Source organism: Myotis yumanensis, unplaced genomic scaffold (genome assembly GCF_028538775.1).
Source record: "Myotis yumanensis isolate MYYU_CA2020_CCGP unplaced genomic scaffold, mMyoYum1.0.hap1 SCAF_3, whole genome shotgun sequence".
Lineage (NCBI taxonomy): Eukaryota > Metazoa > Chordata > Mammalia > Chiroptera > Vespertilionidae > Myotis > Myotis yumanensis.
The window spans coordinates 82,544,014-82,561,214 of NW_027223754.1; the positions used below are offsets into that span (position 1 = coordinate 82,544,014).

General features: G+C 37.1%; 1 protein-coding gene across 4 annotated transcripts in view; it reads left to right on the top strand.

The window, feature by feature from the left end:
• Positions 1–17,201, top strand: part of DGKH (diacylglycerol kinase eta) — a 293,480-nt gene that overhangs the window by 189,910 nt on the left and 86,369 nt on the right. For 2 of the 4 annotated variants that reach the window (XM_070409014.1, XM_070409015.1), the window contains one exon: positions 139–12,940. The exons of the other annotated variants lie outside the window; for them this stretch is intronic. In XM_070409014.1, the coding sequence (XP_070265115.1) occupies positions 139–228 (90 nt within the window). In that variant the 3' untranslated portion in view covers positions 229–12,940. Of the gene's footprint in view, positions 1–138; positions 12,941–17,201 lie in introns of those variants that run through there. 4 annotated transcript variants of the gene reach the window in all.

Below are 17,201 nucleotides of genomic sequence, written 5' to 3' on the forward strand. Positions count from 1 at the left end.
TGAATCATTAAATATAAACTAAAGTAAATGAAGTGAATGCTAATTATAGGCTTAATATTTAATCTCCAATTTTCTCTTGTCAATAAACTTCTTTCTCTACTTTCCCACCTCTTTTTTTTTTTTTCCTTTTTTGTTTAGGACCTGGGGATATCGAAAGTGGGTCATATGAAGCGAATTCTCCAGGGAATTAAAGAGCTTGGAAGGAGCACTCCCCAGTCTGAGGTGTAATCATATTGGTGCTATTCCTTAGAAGGGAAGTAATTGCTATTTAATACAAAGTCCTTTGAAGCAGTTGACTGTTCGTGTAGTTTTCTGCCCAGATAAGTAAGCACCACTGAAGCACCTCCATGGCTTGATATTTTGCTGTTGGTGAAAATTTTGATTTGAGGTATTAGAAAATATTTTTGTGCCAAAAAATACATTCCACAAAGCTATTTTCTTACTGTGCAAACCTGATATGTTCAAATTTGCTCATATAAGTAAAACAGTAGGAAGAGACAATTGCGTTGTCCAAAAGGTGAAATTGCAGAATGTTTGCTTTCCTTAAACCTGGTCAGATGGAATGTTCTTACTGTGTACCCACATAATAGTATATGGCTAAAACTTCTTAGGTCTCATTATTGGAAGCATTGGCTTCTTCCTTAAAATTGTTGGTTAGAGGACTAAGATATATAAAGATGTGTTTTGAATGTTAGATTGGTATCACCTCAGATTACTAGTGTCCTGTGGTCAAATAATAGGGTTAAAATCCCTCAAATACTATGAATGAATGAACGCAAATCTTAATGCACGGTGTTGCTGCCTGAATTGTCTCTTTCTTGCATGTCCAACATCTAATATTGTAAAACTTAGTGTTAATGTCAGTTTTAATGGGATTAATTTATTACTACCTAAGTACCTTTTTGTTAGCTATAGGCACTTTTCTGTTCTTTGATGTGGACTTTGCATAAATATTCTGTATCTAAGAATTTATGAACATGTGTCTATGCCATAATCAACAAATGATAAACATTTTAGGCAAGCCAATTTTTGTCAACCTATCATAAAGAGTAGGTATGCACATTAAGAAAATTCCCTGGGTAGTTTCATAAAATTACATATTATGTTGTCTAACAACATTATGCTTTCCAAACCAAATTTTCCACATTTGTTCTTATTTTTCCATTTCAATTTAATAATTATTTAATGCTGTGTTTGCATTTATATATAGTAACTGTTGATATCCAGGAATTTCTTCAATGTCTCAACTGTAGTTTGTATACTGATCAGTCACCCAGACTCACCCACTAGCTAAAGTTATGCTTGACATAAACTTCCTCCCAACAAGAGAAATTTAAAATTTTTAAAGGCCTTTACATTATTATTATTATCTCACGTAATTCTTATATCTTATCAGGTAGATATTATTTTCTTTTTCTAACCACCATACTTCAGTGTAGCTCATTAGGAGTCAACATTGCAATTATCAAATCTTTGAAAGCCAAAAGCGTACATATCAACAAGTCACAAAATACCTTCAAATAATCTCTTTTTAGATATTATATGCCAAAAATTAATTATAATATTTAAAAATCTTCTATATATAAGAAGTAAGCAGGGTACTGTACTGACCAGGTGGTGACAATTTTCATAAAGTAACCTTTTAGGTAGGTGCTCAATAGGAATATATACACACGCATATATACATATACACACATATATGTATATACACCCATATACATTTATATGCATATTCACGCTTATAATCACAAAATATGCTCTCATTGATATTTTCTAGACAACTGTTTGCTGAATGCTTAAAGAGAAATATTGATGGGGAAGCATTAAAATGAACTATTGTCAGACATAATTTAATTATATCAAAGAAGTTTAATTATTTGACATTTTATTCTTATTTATAACTTTAGTATCTAACTACTAGAAAAAACACAAAATTTGGATATCTTAAAAATAATAAACCTGATAGGTAGGTTCATGACCAAGTGTGTCTGACTATATATTTTACCTAAGTTGTGAATAAGTGGAAATTTTCCAAAGAGAATTATACCAGGTAGCTTAATAGAGTAAAAAGTTATTCACTTAAAATGTTAATGTTACCCACACCTAAGAAATCACAGGCCTTTTCCAGTCCCTTTTGTAGTCCCTTGCCCCCTGCCCCCCAGCCTGCATGATGTCCTGCTCTTCTAGACACTTCCCTGGGAAAATAAAACACATGCCCGGTCTCCCCGTCCAGCAAGGAGGTGGGAACTCTAGACAAGAATGAATTAATATAAAGATCTTTATTGATTTTCACTTCCTCAAATACCTCTTTGCCAATAGAGAAGATTCTTAAGCTATTACATTTTCAGAATGGAAAAAGAAGATATAAATGACTGAATTTTTTGGTTTGATGTTGATCTTTCAATCTTCGATACCATCTCTTATATTTACTGTAAAACCTCAGTTAATGGAATCTTTAGGTAGGTAGAATTTTCCTGCAAGTGGCTCTTGGATGAGGGGAATCCTTTAAAATGACCATTTCGATGTCTTTTTTGTTGAATGATAGCACATTTCCTGATACATTTTGTCATGTGGAGTTGTGTAGGATCCAAATGACTTCACTCACACCTGTTTGCCAGGGTAGTGCCCTCAGAGCCTCCTTAGGCCCCTGGCAGTATCACAGAGGAACCAGCTTCTTGTAATAGATGGGGTTACAAAGAAAACAGGATGAAGAATTTCTCTAGGGTGTCTGATTACAGCTCTGGGGAGTGCAGGTGAGGCCCCTGTGCTAGTCCACGCACAAGCTGAGCTGTAATGGCTACCTTCCCTCTCTGCTAGGCTCTTACACATGCAGATAATTTGAGAGGGATGGAGAGGAATCACAACCAACATCCACTTCCTTTCAGTCTCATTTTTCTGAGGAAGAACGTGCTTTTCAAGAAGGAAAGGGACAGAGTCAAGCCTAAGTAGAATTTCAGTGTAAACTTAATTTTTCTCTTCAGCATCTTTCCACCTCCCTTTTATTTCTCTTATTTTTTCTGAGTTTATTTCTTTTTTTAATTTAAATTTATTGGGGTGACATTGGTCAACATGAACATATAGGTTTCAGGTGTGGGTTTCTATATTGCACCATGTGTCCACCTCCCTCTCTGAATTTCTTTCCCAGTTCCTGGCTTCACGTTTTCCCATGTGCCCAGTATATGATGGTTGCTCAAATTCTCACTGCCATATACTACCCTTTCCTCATCAACTGTCCCACTGCAAAATGGCTCCTTTCACCTCTCCTTGCCTGAGCACTCATTGTGGGTCATCTAGCAGAGTTTTAGGAAGAAGACAATATAAAGAAACTAACTTTACAGTTTGTATTTAATAAAAGGAAATGCTAATTTAAGTGAATTAATGGATTAGGTAATTGGGAACTATGATATACATTGCTGTGACTAGGAAAGGAGTCATCCCGCGAATGTCTAGACCTGTGCTGTCCGATATCATAGCCACTAGGCTCAAGTGGCTATTTAAATCTAAATTACTTTATGTAGAAATTGAGTTTCTCTTGTGCACTAGCTACATTTCAAGTGCTCAGTGGCCACAGTGGACTAACAGATGTTGAGTATATACATCATTGCAAAAACTTTACCAGACAGATAGCATTGGTCTAGAGCAGAGGTGGGGAACATCTGGCCTGCCAAAGCATTAGGGGTGAGTTAATTAAATGTTTAACCAAATATAGTAGGCTGACTTTTAAGTTGATGATTTTCTATGTCTTGCAAATGATGTTATAAATATCCCAATGGCCCTTGGCAGAAAAAAGGTTCCCCACCTCTGGTCTAGAGCATTGCTACCCAAAATGTAGTCCATGGACCAGCAGCATCCTTATCACCTGGAAACTTATAGAAAGGCAGATTCATAGGTTTACTCCAGACCTACTGAATCTAAACCTTGGAACAAAATTCGTCAGGTGATTAGCACTAACCTAGATATGTTTTATTCCTCCTAGATATTAGGGATTTCTGGTCTTTAAAAGATGCTCAAAATAGCTCATTCCCCAACCCACTGTTTCATATCGCTTCTCCAGCTAATCCTAGAAATCAGTTAAAACTAATTTATTCTCCTCATTTATCGCCCTAACTGAGCTTTCTTCTCCACCCATATTCCTAATTCTGGCTCTAGATGAGCCCTACCTACCCAGTTATTATATTTTGGTAGCGAAGGTGGAACACAGGAAATTGGCTAACCAACACAGCTGGCCTCTCTCCAGCCCCTCACCCCACATCTTAGTCACTAACAGTCTGCATCCACTCAGTTTGTTGCTCATGTGGCATTCTCATTTGTTCACAACTTAAGTAACAGGAAATATTTTCAGAAGAATATGTACTGAGACAAGTAAAGACTGGGTCAGTTTCTTACAACTTCACTTTCTCTTATCAGTAGATTATCCTGTTGACATAGTTCATGCTTGAGAACACAGCAGCACACACACATTAAATGAATCATTAGTCATGAAAACCCAAGATTGCAAATAAAGTGAATGTGTCATTAAAGCCCTCAGAGAAAGCATTTGTTTGCTAGACTAAGTCTGTTAATTATGCTAACTTATCTTGATTTTCAGATAGCTAATCATTCCTTAAAATAGTGCCTGAAAATACTTTATCATATTCTTGACCTTGAAAGTAAAAATTATTTAATTCTACAATAAGATCTTTCCTGATGGCTTTTGGTTAATAATCCTTCACTTAATGTGTACATATTGATATAATTTAAGAAATACTTTATCTAATTTTCATGAATAAAGAGAGCACTACTTTAATCTTCATGGAAGTAATTTTTAACAGGACTTGAGGAAGGAAATATTCATGCAAAGCATGACTTAGAAAATTATAGTGCAAAGTTCTATACATCCTTCTAAAGTAAGTGATCTATTATCTCCGACTGGGCTGACAACATGTTGGACTTTTGTGTTATGCAGATGTGAATTCTGTAAGGGTATAGCTTTTCATTAAGCTATAAAAGCTGTCTCAACCTTGATATCTAGGATCTCTCCTGTCCTCCTCCCCCCGCCCCCGTAAAGTCATCCTGTATTTTTCAGATGAAATTTGGATAAAACAGTGGGTTTAGAGATTGATGATACAAGTGGCAGTTTTAAAAGATCAAGCTCTTCAGATCAGCTGAAAAGAATGAGAAGTGAAGATTCCTCAAATACTGTCAGACTCCCAGGGGGTCCCAGTGCTTGGGTGCCATGCCTCTCCCTTGCCCTCTCTGCTCACCATCCATGCCAAGTGCAGTAGGGCCTGGGACTTGTTTGACTCTGCTGTGGCATCTCCCCAGTGACTTCCGTATAGCAGTCTCTGCGTCACATGGGTAGCATGTAGGATACCTTCCTAAAGAAACAACCAAAACTTCTAAAAGGCCATAATAATTGGCTTTATAATAAGCAAAGCACTAATTTTTAATCTTTATTGTTGTTTTCTCTTTACTATTTCCTCCAAGTTTTGTTTAGAGATATTTCTGTTAGGATAAAAAAACTGTAAAGATTTATTATTACAAAGAACAGTGAGATAAAAGACAGCTGGACTGTATCTATTTGTATACTTCTTTTTGTTATTTTTCAAAAAAAGAAGTTTAGCAGAGTAACTGAGAGTGCATTAAACTCAGTAACAATGTTTTAAAAAAAAATCATATTACTAATATAGGTGAAGAGATTAACTTCCTTCATGTACTTAAGATATTCTATTTACATATATTTATATCCTCTCTTAATTTTTTATGCACTTCCAAGTTTTAGTTGGAAAAATAGAAACAAAGCCACTACTTAAAAGTTCTAAAAACTTTAAATTATTTCATTTTAGCTACAAGTTATTCATTGCATAGGAATTTATTAATAGTCTCAGTATTTCATAGGAAATGCATTTCAAGAGTAAAATAGCCAAACTTAAAGAACTATAGGGTTACTTTAAAATGTATTAAAGTAAGTTTTATACTCAGTTAATGATGCCATTGAAGTAGGATAATGCAGTTAGATATACAAGCTAAAAAGGAAAAAGAATATATTTTGTGGTCCTTACTGTTTGATTGCACTATTGTTTACCACAGCTTAGCCATGTCTACTTCTATATTCTAACTATTAAGCTGATATGTAACTAAAGATTTCTTACAGTTCTGGTAACTGGTAACTAGTGCTGTGAAAGGTTTTGGTATTGTAACATTCCCAGTTTTGTGAGTTATATATTGTATATTGAAGATGATTAATAAATTGAAGTAATATATTTGACTAGAGCTGGGAAAACATGGTAATTATTTTCAAATGTTTAAGTTTAATCAAAAATTTTTTTCTCTTAAGTGAGATAAAAGTCTCACTTTTGTTAAAATGTCTATTTATACAACAGGTTTCTCCTTTTATTGATTTTATTAATTTTCCTATTAAAATTGTTCTTATCTTTTGTACCAAAATAATTATCATGCTGGGTATTCAAACTGCCAAGATGTATTTTAGTTTGCTGGACTTTGGCAGACAAAATATTTAATAACAAACCAGCTTTGTATATTTTGTGGCTTTGGGGGCAAGATTTTACCTTTGAATATCTAAGTGCTGTTATCAGCAAAGTCAACATAGACAGTATTACTTGTAATTATCTGTAGAAGATTTTCACAAATTGTATAAATCAGTGCATTTATTTATTATGTTGTGAAATTTAATCTTTATACAAATGCATATTCTAGCCCTTTTCTTGTAACTGCTGTTGCTTAGAGTGTAATAGCTCTGTTAATGATTTACTTGCATACTTGAAGTACTCATTTCTGTCAAACAGATGCCCAATTTATTTCCTTGTTTAAAAAAAGGTATAGATAACTGAATAGTAATAGAGACTTTGTTTAAAAATAATTTTGTTTAAAATAAATATGAAAAAAGGCATAAAGCCAAAATGGAATCACCATTATTAGGATTTAATGTAGCCATGATCCCATTCTGCTATTTTTTGCCAATCTGCATATAGTTTATCTTCAAGTCAGAACTTATTTTCTTCTGTATTTGTTGTAAAAGAAATCTCAGTGATTATACTGCCAGTATGAAATTCAAATGCACATTAAGAAACTTGAACCCAGAAAAATCTCACATACCTCCAGCTGCTAGCTCTAGGTTCCAGGCTGTATATTTTTAACAATGATTGCATTTGAATCTGGACTACTTTACAAACAGTAACAATGGTGGATAATGATTTGTTTCTGTCAATTACGTCAATGGCATTTGAGTTCTGAATTATTTTTGTTTAAAAATATTCTCTATTCAACTAATTAAAAAACTAAAAATCTAAACCATAATAGCACAACATACCACACAGAATAAAATCACATTTTCAAGAAAGTAAATAAAACTGTTCTGACTTAATGTGAGGCAGTGTTATATACCAAAGAAATCACTTTAACAGGCCCTAAATTCAACTGTCTTATAGTGTAAGCTGTAGATGAATTGTGAACTATTTTAGCACTATAATAGGAGATTAGGAATTAATTTACTGTCATTTTAAAGACAGTTTTTGTTAATTTTACTGTTGTACAATTATTGAAGGCAGGAAAAAAAGAAATTATGGGAGAAACATCATATGGATATTAAAAGAAAAAGAAGCTTGAGTTCTTTTGAAAAGATTTGGAAATAGTTTGAATTTAGGTATCTTTTACTTTATATTATAGAAACACAAAACATGTGTGAGTTGTATGGTAGGTACAATACCACAAAAACAAAATGGCACCCTGGTGAAGTCTATGAGACCATGTCTGTGTTTTATCAAAGTAACCAGCGAATGCAGGGGCCCATTCTCCTGTTGAAATTTAGAAGTCAGTGAAGCAGATGGTTTGGATGACCTAATCTTTTGCATTTCCTACATGAGGCAAATGTCTGTGCTTTCTCAACTTAGTGATTGGTATAGGGAGAACTAGTCAGAAGGGCTTAGCTAGTTCCTATAGAAGAGCTCTGGTAAATATAGATCAGACCATAGCATTCAGACTAAAGAGATTTTCATGACTTTGCTAAGCCTTCAAATTTTTGGCAATGATAGATTTTCCTTTCATTTGAAACAAAAAAAGTATTAAAATTTATAATATTACACAGAGCTGAATTCTGTGATTCTTGAGCTGGGAATATGGTTTAGATAATATTGGGTTCCATAACTGACTTTGACACTGGCTCACTGTGTCCTTTCTACAAACTATATGTTTTGGTGCCTCAGTTTCCCTAATTAGACATGGCATATAATATTATCAATTATAAGTACTTGGGAATTTTTCTTTTGCAAAAGGAGTTATGTAAGCATGAATCATACCTAAATTTATTATTTCTTTCCCACTGTCATTTGAGTTATAAAGAAAAGCTTCCAAGACTAAAGCTTGAAAATTAAAATTCCAAATTAACATCCCTTGATGCTCAGTCTTTTTACAGGAAGTTTTGTTAAAATGAGAGTGAACTTACCTTAGTACTATCAGTACCAGAGTAGGTTTGGGTATTTTCCTGTATACTACAGGTTCATATTATTCATTTTAGGGTCAAATAAAAACTCACTTCTAAAATCTTCAGAAGTTTAGTGGGGGTTTTTCTGCACCCACCCCAAACAACCATTTTATAGCTGTGAAAATTAAGACCTTCACATTTTTTTCTTATATTAATAACTCCCTAAAGAGGAAAATGTTTTCCTTTCTTCCTTCCTTTTTTTCTTTCTCTTTTGGAAAATGTTTCTTTAAATCAGTGGTTAAAAAAAATGGAACGCTCTTACCTTGTGACATCACTGCTCCCTCTCTTACCTTGTGACATCACTCCCTGTACTAAGTGAATGCGGAATGGTTTCCTTGCTATTTGATCCCAAGCGTGGATCACTGGCTACATTCTCTGGCTGTGGAGTGCTAATTCCTAATGTAAATTACCTTCAAAACTTCCTGTAAAAAGACTAAACTAGAGATTGCCTTAATTATTATCATAATGCAAACCTGAGTGCAATAAAATGAAAAGAATTAGAATAACCTACTTAAAATCATTAAATATAGATGAGGGTAAATGAATACTTGCCTTTATTTTTGCCTGACATTTGAATCCAGTCACTATCTGATCCTTGACTTAAGATTTCTTTGCAAAATACGGTATTTTTTATAGCATAATATGGTCACTTGGAGCTCCTATTGCATCCTCCTCCCCTAAAACTGTATGACATAAGAGGAAAGACTGAATCTGAACTTATTCATATAATATTTTGACCTGTCTTATTAGCACAACTTAGTTTTCATAATGACAGATCCCTCATTGATGATTCCGGAATAATTTGATATAGTGACAAGAAGAAATCATTTTTCTGGGAACTTGCTTCCCACAATGACCTAATATACTGTTGACCTTAGTACAATTAAAATTAATTATAATTTTATTAAGAGCCGGCCCTTTTTACAGATTTCAATTGTGCAGCAGATTTTAATACACATACTGTTGAGGATGGAAATAGTGCAAACTTGAGCAGTTCTTTCTTCTCCTTTTACTTGAAAAACTTTCAGAAAGCTTTGAGAGAGGACACAGTTTTCGTAGCAACATAGTCTTCTTCCAGGAAACTCAAAAACTAAGACATGGAACAAAACCAATGTTTAATCCTAATCTTGGTTTTGGACAGTGTAAACAAAAGCATTCTATATATCAGAGGTTTTTTTTTCAGTGTTTCTGCAGTTTCATATTTCATTTTTGTCCATCTCAAAAATTGAATCAGCAGTTTATGTTCTGTTTCTAATTAGTTGTGGTAAGGCAATAATTGCTTTTATCAGTACAACCTTTCACCATTTTTCTCTCCTGTGCTTTTTCTGTTTTTCAGTAACCACTTTTCTGACCTTCATTCTACCACTTTTAGTCTGTCTTCCTTATGGTTGACAGAGTGGTCTTTCTAAAACACAAATTTGCTTTGCATCACTTTGCTAAAAGTTTTTAAATACGCTCTCCTTCCTTTACAACATAGCATCCTAATTCTTTAGCATGATGGATAATGATCTCTATGAACTTGAGTTGTTTGCATCCCCACCTACCAATTTCCACCCCCCCCCCTTTTTTTAAAGCGTTCTTGCCCACCATTTTCCTGGAATTTGGAACCATCCACAACTTAGTCCTCAGCATAATCACGTACTATAGGTCAACTCATTCAAGACTCAGTTCAAATTCCTCAAACAAAGTTAAGCTTTTCATCCATGCTCCATGGAATCTTGAAATTTTTTCTATTAAAATAACATCACTTTTCAACAATTTTATATATTGTATGCCTGCCCCCACCCCTGAATTTCTCTCTTTCTTTTAATTTCTAGTCTCACTATCTAGCTACCACATAATAGGACTTTAATAAGTATTTTTGAATGGATGATGTAAATAGAGAACCCAAACTTTTCTATAGTTTTATACTTTCACAAGTGAAAACTTGGACTTCTCTCAGAGTCCACATGAGGTCTAAGTGTCTTCATGAGCACACACACACTCTGGGAAACCAACAGAAGATGGACAGCAGGGGAGAACAGTCACTTTATGAAGGATAATCATTTGTTAGCTATTCATCAGAGACACTTACCAAGTCTGAATTCTTGTTTCTAAATATGAGGCTTATCAAAATCATGTAACTGACAATGTCTTATTTGTAATTCCTAAATATGCCGTAAAGGTGATCTTTGTCTTTTGTAGACATTCTGTATATACAATCTATATAAACACATACACTGATTACCTACACAAAATAATGAGACTTCAGAAAGAGTAAAAAACAATAATGAAGGTGAAGTTTTCTTTTAAATAATGTTCAACCAAAGATATTGACTGAATTTGTGTGATTTCAGGTCATTTGTAGCTAATGTCTATTTCACATTTTTTCTGATGCAAATGTAAGAAGGCTTGTTTGTGACTTTCACCCATTATACAATATAAGGAATAAAAACTATTATCTGTGCACTATAGGTTCATATTATTAATTTTAGGATATACTAAAAACACAATTCCAAAATCTTAGAAAATTTAGTAGTACTTTTTCTGCACCCACCCCAAACAACCAAGGGCCTGGTTTTCTTTTGTGATTCTATAAAACCTTTTGACTGTGTCCCCAAATCATGGTAAAGGTTAGCACAAAAGCTCTTTAAAGTTAATCATTTCTAAAATTAAATAGTAGCCCAAAATGTGTGCAATTAAGTTAAATGCCCTCTTCCTTCACCCACTTAATAGACATTTTTCTGCCTGCTCTATTCTTGGCATCTGATTAGAGGTTGGGGTACAACTAAAGTAAGGCATAGCTCTTACCTGGGAGAGTTTGTTTGTTTTCATGATTATTTTTCTACAGTCCATTTAAGAAATTGGGAGGACATTTTTTTAAACCAAGTATTTCTCAGGGTATTTCAGAGACGTGGTCTCTTTTCACATCAAAAAACTAACAAATCCTGTGTCATAAAGAAGTAACCCCGTTTTTGTGCCTACGGTTTTGTATTTTCAGATCATCCACAAATAATTTTGTCCATCCCTTGTCAAGTACATCTTTCATCAAACCTATGGAATGCCATTTCCACAACCGTAACTGCCATGTGTGATCCAGGAGACTAATAGATTTGTAGAACATAAGTAACATTTCAAGTCCATTTTACAAAGGCATATGTCCCTATTAATGACACTTACACCAAAATATATGGGGTATGCATTGTGAACCCACAGCAGAGGGAAACGTAAAGTAATGCTTCCTGGTGTAAAAGGCTCCATTTGAGCTTACGAGTTGCTCTTTCCACCTCGGTTATTTTTATTGGCGAGTCAGGAGTGATATTTAACAGGTAGCATACTTATCTAAGCATATAGTAAGCATACTAAGTGTATTTGTGTGCCACAGTACACTGATATAGATGAAACAAAACAAAAATAAACAAAAATTTTGGAGTTACAAAAATGAACTTAACTGAATATTTATTGATAGGCAGTAGGGTTCCTTTATGACAAGGAAAAAAACTGCCGTTATCTTAATTATCAGTAAGTATGGGGGGGGGACCCTTGTATGTATATTTACATTTTGATAAGCTTATTTTGAAGTCGCCATTTCCCATCAGCATAAAGTATCAATCATTTCTATGTTCTCTAGCAAAAGAAAACTCTTAGTTTGAAACAACTTTACTCTTTGTTGGATGTTATAAAAGGTCCACAAAAGAAGGAAGCTCAGAAGACTAGGTAGATACTTTCCCCTTGTATTCAGCATATTGATTTTACCTTTTGATAAAGATACACAGTAACTATTTGCCTTCTATTTATCATATTGAAAACATAATAGTAGAGTTCTTTTGACCCTTACATTGGAAAAGATAGTTTTAATTTAGCCTTTGCTATATTATTTATAGTTAAGAGTTTACTACATTTTGGTAGTCTGTTTTGAAATTGTACTGTATCTGAAAGATGCAGATCATGTCTATTTATTACACAATGGGCTCTGTTTGCTGCAGAAAAGAGTAAAACTTTTAACTGCTTAGCACACTTGCCAGTGAAATATACCTGACAGGGCAGAGGTTATAACTTTGGCTCTAATTAGTTTTAATAATGGTAGGAAAATGTGTTTTGTTTGTTTACATGCTGTTTACAATGGCATAATTTTTAAATATATACAACAATTGAGATATTTATTGCATACTATTTTAAAGATGTTTTATGTGTTTTCACCTTTGGAATATATTGTTACAGTTCCTTATACAGGCAATTTGGGTGGCTTTGTTAATAATGTAGCTAGCAATTTTTATGACTACTACGTGACCAGTTTTCTGTGCCTTTTATTGTGGGATGCATGATGTATTTATTGTACGGGAGTCACTGATGCGTGTATTTTTGTACTTGGCTGAGAGTTACGGTTGATCTCCATGTACATGATGATGATGAGAGATGCCTTTCCCAAAGGGCACTGCCTTGAGATCATTCTTCTCAAATAAAAAGAATGCATTTGGACAATGTGTGACATCTACGTTCTTTCTGGTGAGAAATCTTATTTTTTTTATTAAACTTTTTATGTTGAGATAATTGTAGACTCACATACAGTTGTAAGAAATAATGCAGAGAGAGATCTTGTGTGCCCTTCATTCACTTGCCACCCTGCAAATGTAGAATACAGTGTCACAACCAGGATGTTGACACTGACAGTCAAGATGCTAACAGTTCTCCCACCACAGGGATCCACAACAGGGGTCCCTTGCATTGCCCCCTCGTATTGCCACACCTACTTCCCTCCCACCTCCACCCCAGCAACTCTTAATCTATCTTCGCTTTTGTAAATTTCTCATTTTAAGAATGTTTTATTAAAATTTACTAAATTTGTGACTTTTTTTCCACTTAGCTTAACCTGCATGTACCAATAATTCAGTTCTGTTTATTGCTGAGTAAGATTCCATCTGGTGGGGGAATTCTTAGTGGTAAACCATAATTTGGTTTATTCTTATAGTAATAAGTCCTTGAAGTTCACCAATAAACACTTGTGTTAAGAACCAAATGTGACAGGCATTGTCTGCAGTGGTCACCATCGATGAGGAGCCCTTTGAGATTACTATCTAATGAGGAAGAAATATTACTGAACACAGAGTGTTGTGTGCATTGATAAAAATATGTCACCAGGCCCTAGCCGGTTTGGCTCAGTGATTACAGCATCGGCCTTCCAACTGAAGGGTTCTGGATTCGATTCCCGGTCAAGGACACCTACCTCAGTTGCAGGCTCAAGCGCTGACCCAGCCAAGGCATGTGCAGGAGGCAACCAATCAATGAGTCTTTGTCACATCTGTGTTTCTCTCTTTCTCTGTCTCTCCCCTTCCCTTCCACTCTCTAAAAATCAGTGGGAAAAAATATCCTTGGGTGAAGATTAACAAAAAACACACACAAAACAACACACAAAAAAATGTCACCAGATACATCGGGACATGAGGTGCACAGAGGAAGGGAGGATCTAGAGAAGTTCAGAAGCACCTTCCTGAGTAGGTGACAGAGTTGAGTTTTAAGCAGTTTGTCAGGCCAAGTATGTGTGTGAGACCTGAGGTGGCTGTGCAGGGGAAGACGTGAGGCAGCTTGGCAGCGCAGCTGGGTGTTGCTGAAACTAAAGGAATCCAGCAAGAGACACAGGATGGAACTTGAGAAGCGGAGGCAGGTCAGAGCAATCAGATTTGAGCCCTGGACAGATCAGTGACCTCTGCCGGTGGTAGGAGTGACTTGCAGAGGGTTGAGGACATGGAGATCAGCTTGAGGCTGTTGAAGAGATCTAAGCAAGGGATGGTGGGGATCTTTTTAGGAAAGTTTTAGTGGAAATGGGAAAGAGGAAACATCTGAGAAATACTGAGGTGGAATTGGCCTGTGCATGGAGACTGGCTGTAGGTGTAGGAGGAGGAGGGAAGAATTCCAGGTTTCTACCAACTGGAAAATAAGTACCAAGGTGAAATTCAGGTTTAGGCATTATGGGTAAGGTCACTAGGATGCCTGTGGAATACAGGACAATGTTGGAGGGAGGCATGGAAGGAAATACAGACCTGGTGGATTCAGGCCATCAGAGAACATCCCCAGGAACTCAGAAAATGGCCCCAAAGAGCGGGACTCGGGCCTGGGAGGAAGGGTGCTGTCCAGGTGGTTCCCCCAGGGGCCTGGAGGCCGTGGAGCTGGTTCTGGGGGGGGGGGGGGGGGGGTGGCCGAAGGAAGAAGCTGGAGAATGGGACCAACTGCTTCCACCAGGGTGCGAACCGGTGCCAGGCAACGCCAGCAGCAACCGCAAACAGGAAGAGTGAGGCCTTCTGCCTCCTGGTTTCCCTCTTGTGTCCCCAGTGGCAGTAAGGGCAGGAAACCAGCTGGCAAAGAAGCAATACCATTTGTATTGCAGAGCCCCACGCCCAGCATTTAGGGTGTATTTAGAGCTGAGAGGTAACAGTCCAATAAGTGGCCATTCATCCTAATAAGGCACTCTTTAGGAGCTACAGGGTCGCCCGGCCGGTGTGGCTCAGTGGTTGAGTGTCAACCTAGGGACCAAGAGGTTTGATTCCAGGTCAGGACACATGCCCGGGTTGCAGGCTTGATCCCCAGTGTGGGACGTGCAGAAGGCACCTGATCAATGATTCTCTCTTTGATGTTTCTATCTCTCCCTCTCCCGCTCTGAAGTCAATAAAAATATATACAGTGTTTTTAAAAATTAAAAAGAAAAGAACAGGATCATTATTCAGTGGAGAGTAGGGCAAGAAGCTGGCCCAGGAAGGATACTTGAGGGAATAGAGGACTTTGAGCTTGGAAAGGAAAATCGGGAGTAAGGAGTGGGGGTAAAGGTGGAGATGAGGTGGGACATTAAGAACTGTTTTCAAATATTTGAAGGACTGTCCTGGGGAATTGAGTTTGCATTAGTTCCAACTATCTTTTTCCCAGGCCTCTAAGGTCAAGCACCTCCCCCTGCACCATTTTGACTTTATTAGGAATGTGTTTACCTCCCCCTTTGTACTATCCCTTCTCCAGTGATCACTGGGGAATGGACTGAGGGCTCCCTGGAGGGCGTGTGAAGCTGTAGCTTCCTGGTGAAGCAAACAGGCCTCCCCTTCCCAACTGACAGCCCAACAAGTTCTGACTTCTCTTGGCTCTATTCTTTTAATAACTAGCTAATGACGGTGACATGGGCAGCTAATAATTTATCTGTCATTGTGCTTTTGGGCTGCTATAACAATACAATAGAGTGGCTGGATTTTAAAGAACTGAAACTTATTATCGTTCTGAAGGCTGGGGGGAAGCCTAAGACCAAGGCACTAGGAAATCCAGTGTCTGGTGAGAGCCCACTTCCTGCTTCTTGCCAGCTTCTCCCTGTGTCCTCACCTGGTGGGAGGGGCTCGGGAGCTCTCTGGAGTCTCTTCCTAAGGACACTGGTCCTATTCATGAGGACTCTGCTCTCACAGTTCAATCTTCTTCAAAGGGCTTCACCTCCTAGTACCATCACATCGAGGGTTAGGATAGCAACATGAATTTGGGGGGAGACAGAAACATTCAGACTATAAATAATAATGCTAGCAAATTAGAATTTTTATTGAGGAAATCTAAATAAAGTAGATTTTTCTGTTTTTATTATTGTTACTATTATTTTGGAAAGAAGAATTGTCCCAGTAGTCCAAGGATCTGGGTCCCATTTTGTCTCTGGTAGTCCTTGTGCCACCACTGCTGCATTCACAAATGTGACAGTCCAGGGCTCCCAAAGCAAGGCTGGGATGTGGTGCCAACCACAATGGTAGCATCCTAGCATTGTATGGTACAATGGGGCCTTGTCTTACGAGTTTAATTCATTCCGAGACCGAGCTCATTAAGGAGCTCGTTAACTCAAATTACTCTGTCAACTCAATGCAAAAAATCTGCAGAGAGACAGCTGGTATCTCAAAAAACTCGTTAGTCAGGACACTCGTAAGTCAAGGCCCCACTGTACTTCTTTTTTTCTTTTTCTTTTTTTGTATAGTACTTTTAGTTTGAGGCTTAGTTCATAACAACCCTGCAAGTTTAGTATTAGCCCCATTTGAAACACCCTCACACCCTCTACACAACTCCAACTGGTTCTACTTCTGGCAATGACATTTTGGATAAATGTGGGCATTGAGCACTACCTATTTTCAAAGGAGTAACACTGACTCACTAAGTACGAAGCAACCCTAGATAAAGCATGTTCTTTACATATCTCCTCTCCCACCCAGGCCTCCCTCCCACCCAAATCCATGCTGCCAGCAACCAAGAGAAAGTCCACAAATTAAAGCTGATAGATCCTCCCTTCCCCCAGCTGATGGGTGGAGTATGACGTAACCTGCAGCCCGGAAATGCCTGAGTGCCTAACCATGTACCTTATATGGACTATACATTGAACCACCAATCAGCACCTGCCAAATACCTGAAGCCCTTGTCCCTAAGTACCTGAGTGCCTAACTACACTAATAAAAGACAAACATGCAAATTGACCGTACCTTTGCTACACCTTAAGCCACGTCCACCAGCCAATCAGAGTGACTATATGCAAATTAACCCAACCAAGATGGCGGCCGGCAGCCACAGGGAGTTGGAACAAGCAGGAGGCTTGGTTGCCCCAGTGACAGAGGAAGCCAAGCGTCCCACCTGCCCCGGCCGGCTCTGAGCTTCACTCAAGGCAACAAAGTTTCAATTATAGAAGCTAAAATAAACCCCAGATACCTGCTTTCAGCCGGCCGTGGCCATGGAGCTGGAGCGAGCAGGA